The 20,334-nt window shown below is 35.4% G+C and overlaps 1 protein-coding gene across 2 annotated transcripts in view; it reads right to left on the bottom strand.

The window, feature by feature from the left end:
* EDIL3 (EGF like repeats and discoidin domains 3) overlaps positions 1-20,334 on the bottom strand; it is a 395,460-nt gene that overhangs the window by 249,533 nt on the left and 125,593 nt on the right. For both annotated transcript variants that reach the window (XM_059694158.1, XM_059694159.1), the window contains exon 2: positions 18,113-18,241. In XM_059694158.1, the coding sequence (XP_059550141.1) occupies positions 18,113-18,241 (129 nt within the window). The remainder of the gene's footprint in view (positions 1-18,112; positions 18,242-20,334) is intronic.

The following is a 20,334-nucleotide window of genomic DNA, read 5'->3' as shown; positions in this document are numbered from 1 at the left end:
TGAAAGTAAACTGTAATTGAAAAAAAAATTAATAAAAATATTTCAACGGAAAAAAAAATTGCTGAGCCCTAACTGGTTTGGCTCAGTGGATAGAGTGTTGGCCTGCGGACTGAAGGGTCCCAAGTTCAATTCCAGTCAAGGGCATGTACTTTGGTTGCGGGCACATCCCTAGTAGGGGATGTGCAGGAGGCAGCTGATTGATGTTTCTCTATCATCGATGTTTCTAACTCTCTATAACTCTCCCTTCCTTTGTGTAAAACATCAATAAAATATATATTTTTTAAAATTGCTGAGTTATGTGTTTGTGCAGATATAGCCTTAGACTAACAGTGCCCTACCCATCACCTGCTACCCCAACTAGGGACATTGAATACTGAATATTCTGTACCTTCTGGGATATAAATATTATAGAACGCTAATGTCTTTTTTTAAAGAAATGGTAAGTAATTGATGACAGAGATTTACCTTCTTAGAAAATATTGGCATCTAATTCATGTGCATGTTTGAATACAGAAGCAAGTATTTAACATGTTATAGTTATTTTAACATGACATTTTTACTACTTTTGAAATCTGTGAAGACTTTTAGTAAAATATCATCCATTTTCACTGTTTACTTTCCAAAGATGAATTCAGAAATTTTATGATGGCTTTGAAATGATGGGTTCCCAGAATATAGATCCGCATATTTGACCTAATTAAAATATAGTATCTTTTGAAAGGTAAACGATGAAGGGAAAAACAACAACAGTGAGCAGGTCTATGTTACAGAGAGCTGAGCTATCCCTGGTGGATCTGTTTCTCTCTGGTCAGGGGAATTATTATTAATTTTTTTCATGTACCTTGAACTCATCCTAGGACATTAACTAAAAGAGAGAAAGCACAGCCTCTGCTTCCCTACATGAACTCCACTAACCTAATGTGCCACTGACTTATTCAGCAATGAGTTGATGACTTCTATAAAGGATTTTTTTCTTGCCTGTTAAAGCAGAAACTAAAATTAAATGCTTTCTTTTCAGACTCATTAGGACCTTCTTTAAAAGAAAGGAGTCAGCATATCTCCACATTCAGGTGTTAATCAAATGACATTGACAATGTAATTTCCCTATCTGCAAAACTTTGTCTCCCTGGGCTAAATTTTTCCATAATTGGAATGTCTTTAAAGAACTCCACTGATAAAAATGTGGACAAGTCTAACTTTAAGACAATGAAATTAAATAAAGGTTCAGGGCTATTTAGGGAGAGCCGAGCCCCATTCTTCTTATCTTTGAGGTTATTTTCAAGTCGTGAATGCACACTATTAACTTCCACTCTTCCAACAATTAAGAACAGTCTAGGAAACAGCCCATTCAGAAAACAGGAGGCAAGCAACTTTAAAAAGTTAAATGTGAGATCCAAACAAAACTTAAATGTCACTTAGTCCGACCTACCAACCAAAAGTCTACAGATATGCCCTGGTTGGGTGGCTCAGCTAGTTGGAGCATTGACCCATATACCAAAAGGTTGCAGGTTCTATCCCAGATTGGGGCATGTAGAAGAGGCAACAAAATTGGTGTTTCTCTTTCTCTCTCCCTTCTTCTCTTTCTAAAAATCATAAAAATCATATCCTCAGTGAGGATTTTTTTAAAAATCTAAATATTGATTCAAAACTTGTAGTGGCAGGGAATTCATAGCCTCAGAAAGAAACATGCCACATCACTCTCCCAGAAAGCCTCTGGAGAACAAGAGAACAATGTTGCTCTTAGACAGACCAGCTATTCAAATACTTGAAGACAATCTATGATATTTCCCATAATTCTCTTGATAACTGAGATAAACATCTCCACTTAATTTCATATATCATAGTATATACTCTGGTCATCATATCTGTTAAACTCCTCATGATAAATTAAATTATGTCACAGTCTTTTAATATAGAAACAAGAAGATCTTACAACAAGAATTAGTTCTCCACCTAAGATCTAACTTCTACAAAACACAATGGCATTGTTGCCTGCCTTCTTTAGGCTACTATGTCACAACTAACAATCCACAATTGTATCAGCTACTGAAAGAATAAAAAATTAATTTCCTTTCCCTCCTTCTTCCAAGCCCCACATTATAGACCAATTTCTAGAACACTGGGGACTGCTAAATCTTCTCTCCTTCCTGTCTCAGGGCAAGACTGGGTAGGTAAAAAAGGGAGACAAGAAATGGGGAGGTCATGCTTAGGGTGGGGTGTCCAGGGAGAATATGACTGGCTTGCAATCAATGTTAAAAGTATGTCAGCCATAGGAAATAATGCAAAATTTCGAAACCAAGCAAAGCCTTAGGACTATTCTTCTAACCTTTCACTTTCTACATGTAAAGAATAGGGTTTGCATGTATTTCATATACAGTTGGTTAAGTCCACAGACAGGAAAACCAAATTTTTGTCTTTATTGCAATTGTTTCCTTAGTGTTCAAGACTAGGTGTACATTCAGGTGAATATAAATATTTTGTTTCTTCTCATGGGATTTTCCACATGTCAACTGACATTTCTAGTCATAGAAGGGTTTCCTGGAAACTCTTTTTAAACCTTATAGCTGTTTTGTTCAGCAACTGATCTCTGGTTAGAAATTCTAGATTAGAAACTAGCACTAATTTCAGTCACTAAATCACACTCAAACTTTCCAAATCAATTCTTACTGAAAACAATCATAATAAATAATGAATTGAAAAACAGACTTATCTGGGAGGCAGAATAAATATGTAATGGAGCCCAGTTGGCATGGCTCAGTGGTTGAGCTTCGACCTATGAATCAGGAGGGCATGATTCGATTCCTGGTCAAGGCACACGCCCGGGTTGCAGGCTCCATCCCCAGTTGAAGAAACTTTTGAAAAATTAAAAGCTGACAGCTAAATTGCCCCCAATTTGCACATTCAAGGACAAGCTGAAAAATCCTGACATAAATATAATAGGTCAGTATTTATTGGACATTTCTATAATGCTATGGCTGAAATGATGGAAAAATATTCAGGGACTACAAAGCTTGATTTCTGCATGTAACTTTTGAATTGTCTAATAACAGTGGTTCTCAACCTTCCTAATGCCACGACCCTTTAATACAGTTCCTCATGTTGTGGTGACCCCCAAACATAAAATTATTTTCATTGCTACTTCATAACAATAATTTTGCTACTGTTATGAATCATAATGTAAATATCTGATATGCAGGATGTATTTTCATTGTGACAAATTGAACATAATTAGATCATAGTGACTAATCACAAAAACAATATGTAATGATATATGTGTTTTCCGATAGTCTTAGGCGACCCCTGTGAAAGGGTCGTTCGACCCCCAAAGGGGTTGCGACCCACAGCTTGAGAACCGCTGGTCTTTAAGATTCATGTATATTTACTATTTTATATCTTCTATATAGTTCTAATTATAGCAAGACTGGTATGTTAAGAGTCTTACATATATTAATTTATTTAATTTGAATAAAACCCATTTGAGGGTGGTACTATTATTATCCCGATTTTACTGGGAAGGAACTAAGGCACTGAGGGGTTAAGCAACTTACTCAAAGTAATCTAGACAGTACACAGAACAACTAGGATTTGAATTCAGTGCGGCTGAGTTCTTAGCCACAACACCAGGATGAAATTCTTTTTTTTATTTTTTTTTATAGATTTTATTGATGTCTTACAGAGAGGAAGGGAGAGGGATAGAGAGTTAGAAACATCAATGAGAGAGTGAGAGAGAAACATCGGTCAGCTGCCTCCTGCACACTCCCTATTGGGTGGGTGCCTGCAACCAAGGTACATGCCCTTGACCGGAATCGAACCTGGGACCCTTGAGTCCACAGGCCGACGCTCTATCCATTGAACCAAACCAGTTAGGGCCAGGATGAAATTCTTTAGAGAATGTGTTTCCATAGAATTTCAAGAGAGCATCTGATGAACACTGGAATTACAGGTATTATTAGTAGTAGAAGTAGTAGCAGTGTAGAAATTTGTGCAAGAGTAGGCCTTCCTTCCCCCGGCTGCTGGCACCAGCTTCCCTCTAGCACCCGGGACCCAGGCTTCCCTCCTGCCACCGGCAGGCACCCAGGACCAGGGCTTCCCATGCAGCACCGGCTTCTCCAGAAGGTCATCTGGAAGAATGTCGGGTCTAATTAGCATATTACACTTTTATTATTATAGATTACCTCAAGTTCTCTCATTGTTTCAAACCACCATCCATTCCTATATGTGTAACCAGCACAGTTAAATTTGAATAAAAACATTGAACTGTGTAAAAGGCATGGGATAAAATTTCAGGCTTCACATCTGTTCTGCCTGCTTTTGAGAAGAAATTTATGACCTTATTCTAATCATTACGATTATCACAGAACCACTTTCCCACTTAACATTGAGATTGGTATGAGCTCAACTGTTTATTTCAAGGTTAATATATGTATTAGCATTTTAATGAATAGAGTACTCTAAAAATGCAAGACACTATTAAAGGGGAAAGCGTGAGGAAGAAAATGTCCTGGGTATCACAGTGATTGGTAAATTGTATTAAAAAAACTATCTTCCCTCCCCCTTCCATGTTCATTACATGTTAGCCTGAAACCAGATTGCCTAGTTGTGAGGTGAGACTTACCACAGAAGTTTTGGGTCAGAAAATCATTGTGGAGAATAATATAGCTTGACTTCCATAATTGAATAATAAATAGAAGCTGACTTTATTGGCCAGAGCATGTTCTGTGGTGCACCCCGATTTATCCATTGCTTGTGGAGCCATAGCCATTGATTGAAGAGAGTTGAGATGATACAAACAACACCTGTCTTTGTGAAAATGTTTGGTAGTTACTGTGTTGACAAGTAACAGAAATCAGTTCTGTACCCATCGCTCTCTACGATTTGGATGAAACAATTTGGGTCTGATTTCTCAATTAAAATCTTACCAGATAAAGACACTGTGGGATTTTTTTCAATATGCTCTATAAAGAAGTTGCCAATTCTTGTTTGAGTTTTGCCCTGTTTCCAAGGATTAGTACTGAAGAAAATACCTTTATCTCGATTCTCTCTTTTGCTGAGGACTAAAATTGGGTTCTCCCTGCTTTACTTGCCAAGCTTTGATTAAAATAAAATAAACTTAATAAATATTGATTATTGCTCATTTTAAATCATAATTTGGTAAATTTTACACATCCAATGGGAAAAACTACATATATTCTGAAAATAATTCTGACCAAATTCTCTCTCATTATGTATTGCCACTGTCCTTTAAATAACACAGATTACAGAATCTGCCTTCACATAAATATTTGGAAATATGTTGGACAATAAATGTCATAGAGCACAAAGTTACCTTGAGGTGTCAACTAGTTTTCCTATGGCTTCAGGGACTGTGGCCAAATAAACCTTCACACATAATGACATCTAATTAAAGGTCCTTGAGAAAAAATTCAGACAATTCAGACATTCCGTTGCATTTTAGTAACCCTTATGTTTTATTAGTAATTCCTCATAGCAAACAAGCATGATTCTAGCACAGAGTAGGTGCCAATAAAATGAATTAATTAGTTTATTTAATATATTTTTATTAAACACTATATAATTACTAATAGTCCAAATAAATTAATTTTAACCTATCAAAATACTTGTTTTCAATAAATTCTTAATGTTTCATCTCTTTCTCTTCATTCTATCTGCTGTGTAATTAATGGTAAGAGGACAGATGATAGCAAAGGCTGTCATTCAACCAATAGGCTTTCATTTTCGATTACAATGATATTAATCATTTTTCTCTTTATTACCTTTATCTAACCTTCTTAGGCTTTCTTTATCCAGTTATCCTAAGTCCGTTCCATACTATAGGTGTTTTAGGGCCAGTATTTAGGATTTCTTCTATTAAATCCCTATTCTTGCCAAAACCGGTTTGGCTCAGTGGATAGAGCATCGGCCTGCGGACTGAAGGGTCCCAGGTTCCATTCCGGTCAAGGGCATGTACCTTGGTTGCGGGCACATCCCCAGTGGGAGGTGTGCAGCAGGCAGCTGATCCATGTTTCTCTCATCAATGTTACTAACTCTCTACGCCTCTCCCTTCCTCTCTGTAAAAAATCAATAAAATATATTTTAAAAAAAACAACAAAAAAAACACAAAAATCCCTACTCACTCTCTCATTAGTTTAATTTTAGAGGATAGCCTTTTCCTCACAGTTTTTACCAATCAGACTGGACTTTATGTATGCCTGTTTTAAGTTTGGCCTCTTAAAATGATGTATAGCCACCTGCTGGTGTAGCTCAGCAGGTGAGCATTCACCCAAGAACCAAGAGGTCACCAGTTCAATTCCAGGTCAGGGTATATATCCGGGAGGCAGCTGATCGGTGATGTTTCTCTCTCATCTATGTTTCTATCTCTCTTATCTCTCTTCCTTCCTCTTTCTCTAAAATATCAATAAAAACATCTTTTAAAAAATTTATTTATTTATTTATTGCCTTATAAATTAAGTGAAAATGAAAGTGGATATAGTCTTCATGTTATTTTATAACTTTGATGCGTTAACAATCTCTTCTTTTGCTCCCTAAGAATATTTTCTCCTCCTGTTATACAAATCGAATAACTATAACACAAATCTACATTACTATAATTAAGTAGATCTAAGCCTATTAGGCTTTTTCATCATAAGTGCATTATGATAAACTATTTAGCCTTTCCTATACAATCCTTATGATATTAACAATTCTCAAATAACTCTTATCCCAACCATTTACTTTTAAGAATTTCGTCTAAAGAGACAATGGTGAATGTACTCAAAATACGGTTACCAGAGTATTTATCAAAATGTTTATAAGAGAGAAAATTTGCATAGCACTTGAATGTCCACATAATAAGGGCTTCTTCAAAGAATAATGGTTAATAATATAATGTTATCCTGACATTTTAAATAATGTCAGGAAAGAATTTATAATCAATGGCAATATTTTAATTTTATAGTGAAAAAAAGTGATCATCAATGGAAAAGAAATATGTGCAGTATAAGTTTTATACACACATGTTTACACATAAATATGGATGTGCACAATTTTATATCAAGGGCTTAACTTAAATTTCTGTCATACTTGATATGACTGTATATGGCTATAGAAACATACATGATAAATCTACAGATCAACAACAGAAAAAAAGAATATATAGCCTAAAATTACATTTTGTCTTATATTTTCTAAATATTCTTCCTTATTGCATTCATAATGAAGAAAATAAATTCTCTACAAAAGATTTATCCATTTCAAGACAAAACCACTGTACACTGTTAAGTTTTCTTCCTATTAATAGTATTCAGCAACTCAACCTAAATTTAACTACTTTCTTCATTTTTTTTGTTTCTATTGTAATCATAAGAAAAACATTTTGCTCAATCTCTAGCAACATATCAGTTTCCCTAAAACAATAAAATTTTAAAACCTTTCACCATTGCTTAAAAATAATATTATTTTTTAGTAACCTGCTCTGTTTGGGATGCCATGGGTTAATATGTAGTTAATGCAATTAAAAGAAAACAAATAATAGGTATAATTATCAGAATAAAAAAAATATTAATGCTGAAAATCAATGAAAAAGATAAACCAAGTAACAGTATGAAAAGTTTTGAAGGTTGTTGGGCATATTTTAACTATTGTATGTCATTTGTGAGTCGCTTATAGACCTCTTTTCCATATAAGTATTTAAACTTGGAAGATAACATTTTTCTAAAGATTAATGCTAAATTTGCCACTTAGCCTATTACTTTAAAACAGTAATTTTCTTTTTCATAAATATGTTAAATTGCACATGTTGACAGCGGCATAACCAACTTCATAACACTTCATTTGAAATCTAAATAAAAGGATAATTTAAGCCCTGGCTGGTTTGACTCAATGGATAGAATACTGGCCTGTGAACTGAAGGGTCCTGGGTTTGATTCCGGTTAAGGGAACATGCCTGGGTTGTGGGCCCATTCCCCAGTGGGGAGTGTGCAGGAGCAAGGAAACAATGATTCTCTCTCATCATTAATGTTTCTATCTTGCTCTTTCTCTCCCTTCCTCTCTGAAAGCAATATATATATATATATATAAAGGAAAATTTAATATCACTTTCCATTTTCACTTTTCTAGTTTTTTAAATGTATTTTCCTAATATGAACAGAATATAATTAAGTTTTTCTTTTTAAGAGTTTTTTACTTTTCCTCCCTTATTAAAAACATGCATTGTATTCATATCTAGAAATTTAGAAATAAAAATCTATTGATATATCTGAATTTTCTGTCAACTTTTTGCATTGCCAATAAAAAGCATTAAAAAATCAATGAAGAAAACTAACATTCCATGGTAGATTGCAAAGCTAGCCACAAACTATTTCTTGCGCCCTTGCCTTTGCAATATGAAGTGGCAGATCCACCCATGAAAGTGCCCTTAGCTAGTGTGATACAACCTGAGATTTGAAAAGTGCTTGTAGTTGGGCCTTGATCTTTTGACTTCTCTTGGGACCTTTCCATCACCACTATGTAAGGGAGCTTGATCTAGTGAAGAAAAGCCATCACAGCTGAGCCATCTTCTGCTACCCAGCACCAATCAACCAGTCACTTACTTAACTTACAGAATTGTGCGGGAAATGTTTGTATAAATCCACTAAATTTGTGATGATTTGTTAAGTAGAAAAATCTTAATGATATACATCCACTATCACTTTATTCACAATAGTATCCATCTCCTAGCAATAGGAAAGGTATACACTCAGAAAAAAAGACAATGGGGCCCTAACTGGTTTGACTCAATGGATAGAGCGTCGGCCTGTGGGCTCAAGGGTCCCAGGTTTGATTCCGGTCAAGGGCATGTACTTGGTTGCAGGCAAATCCCCAGTAGGGGGCGTGCAAGAGGCAGCTGATCAATGTTTTGCTCTCATCAATGTTTCTAACTCTCTGTCCCTCTCCCCTGCTCTCTATAAAAAATCAATAAAATATATATTAAAAAAAGACAATGGGTAAAATGGTATATATCAACTTTTAAAAAATGTGTTACATTGTCTTTTCTTTCAAACTGAAGCTTTACTACAAATTAGCTCCTCCTTCTGAGCAAGAGAGGATTTGTGTATTTTACATTTTCTAAGGTTCTTCGATGTTCTATGTATTTTTTTCTGAAGTTAGTATATAATTGTTAGGAAGTACAAGTTAACACATTCTAATAATTGTAATTAACATTAAAGTACATGTTTAAATTAATAAACTAATAGTTTACTAGCTATGTTATAGTAGAAATATTTACATAAATAAAACAAAATTACTTTTCTGTAATGTATGTAAAGTAAATGGCAAAAATTTTTCCTTAACTCTGTCGTTGTAGCTGTACAATCCTATTTGTTTGTATGAACACATATTTAATCCTTATTATTATGAGAAAGTAGGTAGATATGACTCTGATAATAAATCCCTTTGACTCTAGTTAACTGAGAAATTTCTTAGCAATCATGGCTAGTAGCTTTTGAGAAAGTGTTTTAGACCATTTAGAATAGATTTCATTATGATAATTTCTAGAAGTATGGATTCAATCATGAGTTATTCTTCCAAGAAATATTCTTAAGGGTTCAAACTGGATTATAATTTCATCTAATATATAAATCACTGAAGTGAAATGACCAAATCTCTCATTTGGTAATCAAAATTTAGAAGTCTAAAAATAGTCTCACTCTATCCAAGAGGTCTACTTAAAGCTTGTTAACAATCTGGTATTCCATGATCACTGATAAGAAGTCTTTTAGAAAGTTTCTGCTACACAACCTGATATTCTGACACTGATCATCTTCTAAAAGATAAACACGAACATGGCTATTCATGGGCAAGACGTACAGTGAAAATTGTTTTTTAAATTGTTATGACATACTTTATGTTTATGGCTTCAATTTAACCAATTTTTTATAATGAATTGAAAGCAAGAGGATATTTTAGCAGTGATGAGATTTGAAGAACCTAAATCCATGTAGCAAAGGGATACCAACTATCAAAGGCAAAAGGATGGACTATAATAGATAGAAGAGGACAGGAGAGGACAGAACAGCATAAAGCATCTTCATGTTTATTAATATTTTTCAAATTAAGAAAACCTGGTCAGAAGCCAATGCAGCTACAGAGAGAATAAAGAGAAAGAATTATAAATGAAATGACATGCTGACTTTGTTATCCTGTACTGAATTATTCTCAATAACATCGGTGCTTTGAATTTTCTTGTAAATATGATGCTAGATTTTAAATTACTACCAAATTCCAATGTTTCCGTCCTTTGGCTCCAGACTGATAGTTTTAAGAGGTTAAATTTATTATAAATATTATTGAAACATCTATATGAGTCATCTAACATGGTTTATTCTTAATGAAACACGAGCTCAGTTTTTATGTCATTTTTTTCTGAATCGTAATGAATTTGCAATTCCATCTTAAAGGAAAAACCTTCCTTGTCCCAAATTCCCATTTCAGTTACTGTCCTCTCTCCTGGGTTTGATTCCAGTCAAAGGTACATGCCTGGGTTCGAGCTCAGAAGTTATCTCAGTTCACTCTCTGTTCGAACACTACTCTCTGTCTTTGCTAATATTCCTATCAAAAATATACTTCCTCTTATTATACCTCACACTTGTCTCTATTTTTCTTTTTTTCTTTTTTGTTTAGGGAAGGTAGGATCTACTAGATGGTTCCAAACCACTTGGCATTTATATTTTTTAAATATATTTTATTGATTTTTTACAGAGAGGAAGAGATAGGGATAGAGAGCCAGAAACATCGATGAGAGAGAAACATGGATCAGCTGCCTTACAGGGAATGTGCCAGCAACCAAGGTACATGCCCTTGACTAGAATCGAACCTGGGACCCTTTAGTCCACAGGCCGACGCTCTATCCACTGAGCCAAACCAGTTAGGGCTCTATATTTTCTTTATAGAACTTAGCATAAGTGTGATACTTTATTGTCTTTTCCTTGTTTGATTAGAATATCCATGAAGGCAAAGTCTATTTTTTAATGGTTATATTATCAATGCCAAGAGTGAATATATACTCAATAAGTATTTTATAGATGGATGACTAAACAAATAAATTGATGAATATTTATTATAGCCATTTTAAAATTGATCTTCATTGTTGAAAGTAATACAGATGGCTCCTTTTTAAAAATACATTTTTTATTGATTTCAGAGAGGAAGGGAGAAGAAAAGAGAGAGAAACATCATTGATGAAAGAGAATCATAGAGTGGCTGCCTCCTGCACGTCCCCTCTGGGGATCGAGCCCAAAAATGGGGCATGTGTCCTGATCGGAATCAAACCCTGACCTCCTGTTTCACATAGGTCAATGCTCAACCACTGAGCTACACTGGCCAGGCCAAATGTCCTCCATTGACCCCTCCATCCGTCTAATTCTACCCCCCAGGCCTTCACCACACTACTGCCTGTGTCCATGGGTTATGTATAAATGTATATAAATTCTTTGATTAATCTCTTCCTGTCCCCTCTCCTCTGAGATATTAGAGTCATTTTTAAATTAAATAAATTCTTCAGCACAGTTTTAAGTTCACAGCAAAATAGAGGAAGGTATAGAGATTTCCCACATAGTCCTTCACCCCACATATGCATAACCTTCCCCATTATCAACACTCTCCACCGTTTCTTACAACTGATAAACCTACATTAACACATCAAAATTGTCTAAAATCCATAGTTTACACTAGGGTTCACTCTTGGTGTGTACATTGTATGGGTCTGGACAATATATAATGACCTGGATCCATCATTATAATATCATATAGACTATTTTCAATACCCTAAACTCCTCTATGCTTCTCCTAAGGTATTTTAAAACTCCACTTGTTCATTACTGGTATGAGGAAAATGATTAAGTTTTGTATATCAATTTTGCATCCTAAAACCTTGCTAAAATTGCTTATTCGTTCCCAGAGTTTTTTTGGTTCATACGTCAGGATTTCTTTCCACAGGGATGGTCATGTCATCTGTGAACAGACTATTTTATTTATTCCTTCCCAATCTGTAAACCTTTTATTTCCTTTTCTTATCTTAGTGCATTAGCTAGTACTTCCAGTACAATGTTGAAATAGAGCAGTGAGAGGGAGGATGCTTGTCTTATTTCAGATCCAAGAGGAAAAGCAAGTTTCTTACCATTAAGTATGATTTTAGTCAAAGATTTTTGTAGGCATTCTTTATCAAGTTGATGAATTTCTCCTGTATTCCTAGCCACCTTTTAAAAATCTTACTCCAATTCTTCCATATGCCACAATCAAGTTCTTTCTCCAAAATTCCAACAAAACTGACCTTGGCAATATCGTCCATAAGTCACATGTAATCAATGTAAATGTTATTTTGATTAACTTCATAGTATTTGACACTGCTGACCACTCATATCTGGAAATACTGTTTATCCTTAACTTTTGGGGTACCACACTTTCCTGGTTTCTCTTCTATCTCCCCGACCACTCTATCTCAGTCTCCTCTATAGATTTAACTTTCTCTACCTACTCCTTAATTATTGATGAACCTCTTATCAATTTCCATTTCTGGGTCCTCTCATCTTTTTTAGAAGTTCTTGTGCTTCTGGGAAGATCCATACATTTCCCCAGCACTGATAAATATCTGTATAACTGTAACTTAAAAATCTATGTCTGCCTTCTTACCTAATATCTAGCTAGTTCCTTGAACCCGATATGTGAAATAATCATTTCATTTTCTGGTTCCCAATCCAGTGTATCCTAAATTTGCACTATCTGAGTAAATGGCAGAGTTGCTCAGGTCAGAAACTGATATTGTTTCTTCATTACTTTATACTTTCTCCAAACTCCTTCTACTCAATTAACCCATAAGTTACCAGTAATTATCTATTTCCTTTAGATATCTATTGACTCTTTCCTTTCTATTCCCTTTGTTACAACACTGATCCAGGCCAAGAACATCATGTCTAACTTGTTCTTCCTCAGTAGCCTTTTAATTGTCTCCCTGCCTTAATCTGTTCTATCCACCCCCCCACCCCGCCCCCGCCACCTCCATGTGGCAAAGGAAGTGATCTTCTTAAAGTACATTGTTCTCAGCATAAGTCCAAATTCCTTAAAAACAATTGCAAGGCTACAGAATCTGCCATCATCACCATCTGCAAATTCATTGCTGCCTCCATGTCTCTCCCTTTTAAGCTCTAGCCACACTGAATTTCTTTCAGCTCATGGAATTATGACTTTTCTTATCTCCTGGCTTTTCTAAGAATTATATCCTCTGTCTTGAATATGTTTAGCTTTCTGTCTGTTAGACTGAAATTATCTTTAAGAATTATCTCAAGATATAATTTTTTCAGGTAGGCATGCATTTTCTGACACCTCGCTTAAGATATGACACCTGATTTACATTCTTATGGCTCCATATACTTCTCCTATCACAACACCCATCATCTTTATCTATTTATTTATTTCTCTGTTTTCCTAGCTAGACAGCAATTTCTGTAAAATTGCTTACCGTTGCATTCTACCATTTAGGTAACTCAGTAGGTACTCAATATATATTTAAGAATCAATAAAAGCTAAGATTTTATTTTTTTAAGTCAAATCACTTATTTTGTTCTCTTTGGTTGCATTAATATAATATGTATTTACATTATAAAAGTTTATATTTATCATTAGTTTACTAGACTTACAACCACTTATTTTGTTCTCTTTGGTTACTTTATTATGTATTTGTATTGTAAAATATTATATTTATCATTAGTTTATTAGAGAATTATGTCATGAAACTTGAAAAATTATATGTGTACTCTAGAATATTCACTAGCAATGGAAATTTTTATATGAAATAAATGTGTCAGCATTTGGCTCCAAATTACACAGAATTAACCAGGAATGTGAGGAGGTAATTAGAAAATAATTTGGGGCTTAATCTCATGGTTGTTGTGTACAAGACTCCTAGAGAATGAGTTAGCATCATGTGTACATCTGTGCAAATACTGGTTAATCTAGCCAATGTCTTCAAATCTGAAGATGTGTAATAGGTGTTTTACTTCCCTTTTCTCTGAGACATGTCTTCCTATTGACTTTTATAAATATCAGAAGTGAGTCTTAATAACACTAAGAAGCTGAGAACATTGAGATTGGGAGATAGGTCTGTATAAGGGAGATGTGTGTGGTCAAGAAAGAGACAGAGAGAGGAGAGAAACGGAAACTGAGAGAGGTAAAAGATGGATATTGGAATATACAGACAGATCAAGAATTAGTTCAAAGAAAAGTAATGTTGTCTAGCAAATAAAGTTCACAAATCTGAGCAAGTCAACATTCCCAAACTTCCCCCGTACAATGCGAATGTAAGTGAGGTGAGGATTGATTGGAGATGTGGTTAAGTGTTTTGTACTTATCTGACACTAGATGCTTTGAGAGGGAAGAATTAAAGTACAAAATAGGATGAGAATCTCTTTTGAAGTAAGTAGCATCAAGAACTTAAAACAAGGACACTACAAAATAATGAGGTTTGAGGTAAAATCAAACAGCATTTTTTACCTGTAAGAATAGCATGTATTTAAAGTTCTCCTTTCCAAATGTACAATAATAAAGTAAGTATATGTTTGATTACAGAATGAACAAAGTAAAAATAATTTGAAATTATGATCACAACACAACTTTCCAAACAAATACAGACACATTTATTTCTTTCCTTTAGAAATTAAAAACAAGAAGATTTAGAACTTCATATAATCACAAAATTCATATGGTTTAAAAGGTCAGAAAAACCTTAGATACTCCTCCATCTTTGGGAGATTAATGTGAAAGTAAAAATACAGCAATAGTGACAGCTCTAACTTTTGTCTTTTAATATCTTACATTAAAATACATATAACTTTTGTATTTAAAAGAAATAAAATTCTAGTACACTGTGCTTTCTGCACTGGTGCTACCTAATAGTAGGGAAACAACAACAACAAAAAGAAGTAGATTTTTAAAACTAAAATGACAGGATAATCTTCAATAATCTAAAGTTTCCTTTATTTTGTTTCATTGATTTTTAAGATATGAAAAAAAATATAAAGTTGGTTAGATATCAAAGGCATTGTTGTTGTTTTTATTCAATAAATGTTTAGTATGTCCTTATTCTATGTAAGAAAATATGGAGCTAAGAAAGGGGTATTAGAAATGCAAATAAAGTAACATATCTGTTCCAAAGAACCATCTAACCTAAAAAAAAATAAGCTTTTTTTTTTTTTTTTTTTTTTTTTTACTATTCTCTTGTTCTTTAAAAATATTATTTCACAAAATAGCAAAGTTGTGTTTAAGAAACTATAGACATTTTAAACTTTGAGGGCATTTGTTTTATATTATTTTAATCTTATAAAACCAATTGGCTTAACAAATATACTATGCTAAATGGTAAAGCAAATAAAAGCTGGATGTATTTCTTCCAAGAACTCCTAAGTAGACCTCATGGAAGAATGAGGTTGCTTAAAACATATCACAAAAAAATGTATTGCTTAAGATAATAAAGTATAACTGCCCTATTTCAGAGGTATTTATAATAATAAATCTGAATAAAAATTCTGTAAGCATTTGATTCCCAAACTCTCACTGAAGTATATGGAATAATATAGTGTGTTTAATTTTTAAATTGTTGCTGCTAATACTATCATTCTGCTGATAAAATGGTACATATGGAATTATTGTTTAAAAATATGGCCAAAAGTATTCAAGTATTTATTTTTAAAATTGTATGAAGATACTTGTTTTTAAAATTAATTAAATACATTTGCTTCTTCAACTGTAGATTTGACTCTTTCACAGTAGCAACAAGAGCATTATATACTACAAATCGAAGACACTGCCATATCTGGGGTTAGTGGGCTTAACTAAATAAATTTTTTTATTTTATTTATATATTCCTCTTAGAAATATTTATGTCTATAATTTTCTTCAGAGCTATAGACTTTCCTAAGGATATGATTCTCAGATTAAACTATAAAACTCACTGTATATATTTGGAGACTGGGTTAAAGTGGTTACAACAGTTTAAGTTCTATGGAACTATATCAAACCCTCTTAAATAGGAGCAAGTTCATATAAACCTTGTAAAAGAATTATCTTTGAAATGAATTGTACAAGGTACTTTTCAGCAGTCATATATAATTAACTTTTTTAGATATAATACATTCATACTAATGTAATATAAAAAAGCATTTAAAAAATAAAGCATATTAAAATCTAATAACTAATGGCCAAAAACAGAAGTTAATGGTTTTAATTACTAGAGGCCTGGTGCATGAAAATTCATGCACTGGAGGGGGGTCCCTCAGCGTGGCCTAACCCCCTTTCACAGTCCGGGAGTCCTCATGGGCAGAAGACAACCTGGTGAGCAGTGGAAGGCAACGCCCCCATCACACCTTTGCTGCTGCCACTGCCGGCAGCACAAGCCTCAGCCGGCCCTGGTTACCTGTGCCTCAAGCAGCCCTGGGCGGCTGAGCAGCCACCATCCGAGGCTGGTCTGTACCTTGGGCCAGCCCTGGATGGCTGAGCATCCAACAGCCAAGGATTGCCTGCACCTGATGCCGGCCCTGGGCGGCTGGGGGGCTAAGGGTACGGAGACTCTGGAGGCAGGAGCCCCAGTGGGCTGAAGGGACTAGGAGCCGCCATCTTGTGGCTGTGGGCACTGCCATCTTTGAGGGCATGGCATTCAATTAGCATATTCCCTCCTTATTGGCTGTGGGCGCCACCATCTTTGCAACAGTGTGAGGGTCAATTAGCATTTTCCGTCTTTATTAGATAGGATCCTTTCATTCATTGAAACAATAATGATTGACCTCCTCCTATGCATAAAGATGATTCTTATAGACACTATTACTTTTCTGTTTCAAAACTATTTTTCAGAATTTATAGAAATCTCCAAGTTTCCCAAGGTTTATGCTAGTTGACAGAACTTTAATGAAAAACATGTTTGGTTTTCCTATATAGATCAGATATAGACCCTTCTTATGCTTCTTGGTATTGAGCTGAAAGAAACACATTGCAATATATCAAACTAAATCATGGTATTATCTTTAACCAGAGAGAAAAGTCTCTATACAAGTTTACTTAGTGGTAAATTATTTAAAGCACAGCTATTTTCTTAATGAGGAACTATTTGGAAGTTATGGAAGTTACTCTGAATTCATAATTATACATGTCAATGAAGTACCTCACAGATGAAAAAAACCCACACATTTTGAAATATGATCAATGACTATTTAGTATCTGTAAAGCAATTTTTTGGGAGGACTGTGAAGAAGAATGTAGCTAGAATATTGGCTTCTTTCATATAGTTATAGGGTTAGAAAAGTAAAAATTAGAACAGCTACAAAATACTGATAATATTATCAGTTGCTAAAATAAGTTCTGTTTTATTTAGAGTAACTATTGAATTTGAATAAATTGACTTAAGCATGATTTTCTATTATGAATATAAATGTGAATAAATGTATATTAATATTGGATAGATAAGAAATTTATCATATTCCAGTAGCACTTGTAGTGCCTTTAAAGTATAGCGTTAACCATTAAAATGTACTAAAATTACTTATTAAGAACACCAATAAAATATAATTTAAATATAAAATTGAAATAAAATTGAGAGTCCTAAAGAGGAGTAACTAATTAGCAACATACAGCAATCTTATACAGAACTAGAGTCCCAATGCACGAAATTCGTGCCCAGGGGGAGGGGGAATACCCTCAGCCCAGCTGCACCCCCTCCAATCCGGACCCCTCGGGGGATGTCCAGGAGATCGGGCCTAAACCAGAAGTCGGACATCCCTCTCACCACTGGCTCCTAATCACTCACCTACCTGCCTGTCTGGTCGCCCCTAACTGCCCCGCTGCTGGCCTGGTCACCCCTCACAGACCCCCTGCTGGCCTGGGCACCCCATGCAGCCTGATGCTCAGTCATTTGGTCATCCCTCACTAACCCCCCTGCCAGCCTGGTTATAGGCAGCCATCTTGTGAGAGTGTTATGGTCAGTTTGCATATTACCTCTTTATTATATAGGATACCTACAATGCACCACAGTCAACTTTGTCAGCCACTCATGGAAATAAAGAGAATAACTACTGAAATGCGTAAATCTTGCACTTACCAACCTCCACAACACTAGAACAGTTGGGATCTGTGAAGCCGTCCAGACACTCACAGGTAAAGGAATCTTCAGACAAGCCTGACAAGCAGATGCCCCCATTTTCACATGGATTGGGATCACAAATATCACCTGAGGAATAAAGAAACAAACTTTTACTTTTTTATTTTTGTCTTAGTACTGAAATGCACTATTTCACATACCCCTCTCATCTTCCTCTGATAAAGTCACCATACAATTCAGATCTACACATAATGTATGCAAGACCCATTTGAAACCATGTGCTTTTAAGGAAGATGGTGTGTAACATAGCAAATATTAACATTTATAATTCAAACAACTCATACTGAATTGCACAGTAAAAGCTATTAATTTAGTTTCGAGTTCCTTCATTACATGCAAATGAAATACTATCTAATTTGCTAAAGATTAACTGAAATATGTATGGTAGACTGGTTTATTAATTATACCAATAAATAACCTCTCAATATCCACATACATTGCTCTGTAACTTTGCAATTCCCCTCATTAAATGGGTGGGTTTATTGCTGGATCCTAGACTCTGGGCTTGTTCCTGTGACTTGCCTTGGCTAGCAGAAAGCTAGCAGATTTGAAGCCAGCAGAGTTCAGAAAACGCTCTTGCGTATTTCCACTCCCGCTCTTGGCACCCTACCATGTTTTGAGAATAAATCCAAGCTAGCTTACTGGAAAGAGGTAAGTTAAACGTGTAAGGATAAGAGAGAAGCTACCTAGAAATAAATTGTGCCATAACGAAGACCTAAAATATGTGCCCTTGGCCTGGAACTGGGTAGCAAATACAATGTGGAAAGGCACTGAGAGAACGGCTCTCGGAAGCTAGAAAAATGGCTATCCCTGTTACGTAGAGAGAAGCTGACACCTGAGGAAACATCCGTGGTGGAAAATGCACCTAATGAACTTTTGTATACAAGCAATGAGATTTCCAGGCAGAATGTGGAAGTGTCAGCTGGCTCTTAGTAGTCTCATTTGAGAAGGTACTATAAGAGGCGTGCTAAATAAAGGACTGACGAGTCTGAAAGTACAGAAAAGTAATATGGAGGGACCAGAACTTGTGGTAGAAACTAAAGCTCTTTCTCAAACCCTGGCCTCTCAAACAAGTGAAAAAGCAAGTCCAGGGATCGGTCAGAAAGACATGGCTTCAACATAAGTATCAAATCAAGGCTATGACTATAAGATTCTTTGTGAAAACATTTCAGATAATTCAGATGCAGCTTGAAAGACTCTCTCAGGTAATTCAAAGGGTTTCTAGAAATCTGAAGGATATTATCCCTGAGCTGTCTGGCAGACCCAAGCCAGACAATCTCAAATGAAAACAGGCTTCAGACAGCCATGGGTGTGGCTTTATTGCACAGAGAGGATGTGAATCAGAATCAGAAAAGCCTGTACAGTGTTTAGGGGACCTTGCTAGGTGAAAGTCCCACCTCCTAGATTAAGAGACTAAGGCTTTTTATTTATTTTATTTTATTTTTTAATATATTTTTATTGATTTCAGAGAGGAAGGGAGATGGAGAGATAGAAACATCAATGATGAGAGAGAATCATTGATCGGCTGCCTCCTGCATGCCTCCTACTGGGGAACGAGCCTGCAATGTAGGCATGTGCCCTTGACCATAATCAAACTCAGGATCCTGCAGTCTGCAGACCAATGCTCTATCCACTGAGCCAAACCAGCTAGAGCAGAGAATAAGGCTTTTTAAAAGTTAAAAATGCATCTGGCTCCAACTCCATAACACTTTACATTTGTTAAGAACTTTATTCCCTACTAGAGGCCCGATGCACAAAATTCATGCAAGAGTAGGCTATCCTTCCCCCGGCTGCCGGCACCAGCTTTCCTCTGGCATCCAGGATTCAGGCTTCCCTCCAGCACCCTGGACCTGGAGTTCCCTCCAGCCACTGGCACCTGGGACCCGGGCTTCCCTTGCAGCCTGGCTTTGTCCAGAAGTTCGTCTGGAAGGATGTCCAGTCTAATTAGCATATTATGCTTTCATTATTATAGATAGGAGTTTTCCCTTGAATTACTTCATCTCTTTTCTCAGCTAGCCACTTTAAAATTATAGAAAAATGAAAATGGAGGTTAAGGTTATTGTCAAATTTATAAAGCAAGTCATTAGCTATACTAGATAATATATAAAAATATTACATTAGCACTGAAGCAGATATTAGAAAAGAGTCATGAAATAAGTGAA

Source organism: Myotis daubentonii, chromosome 4 (genome assembly GCF_963259705.1).
Source record: "Myotis daubentonii chromosome 4, mMyoDau2.1, whole genome shotgun sequence".
In the NCBI taxonomy this organism is placed as follows: Eukaryota; Metazoa; Chordata; class Mammalia; order Chiroptera; family Vespertilionidae; genus Myotis; species Myotis daubentonii.
Note: the sequence above shows the minus strand (reverse complement) of the source record. Positions and strands in the feature narration are given on the sequence as shown.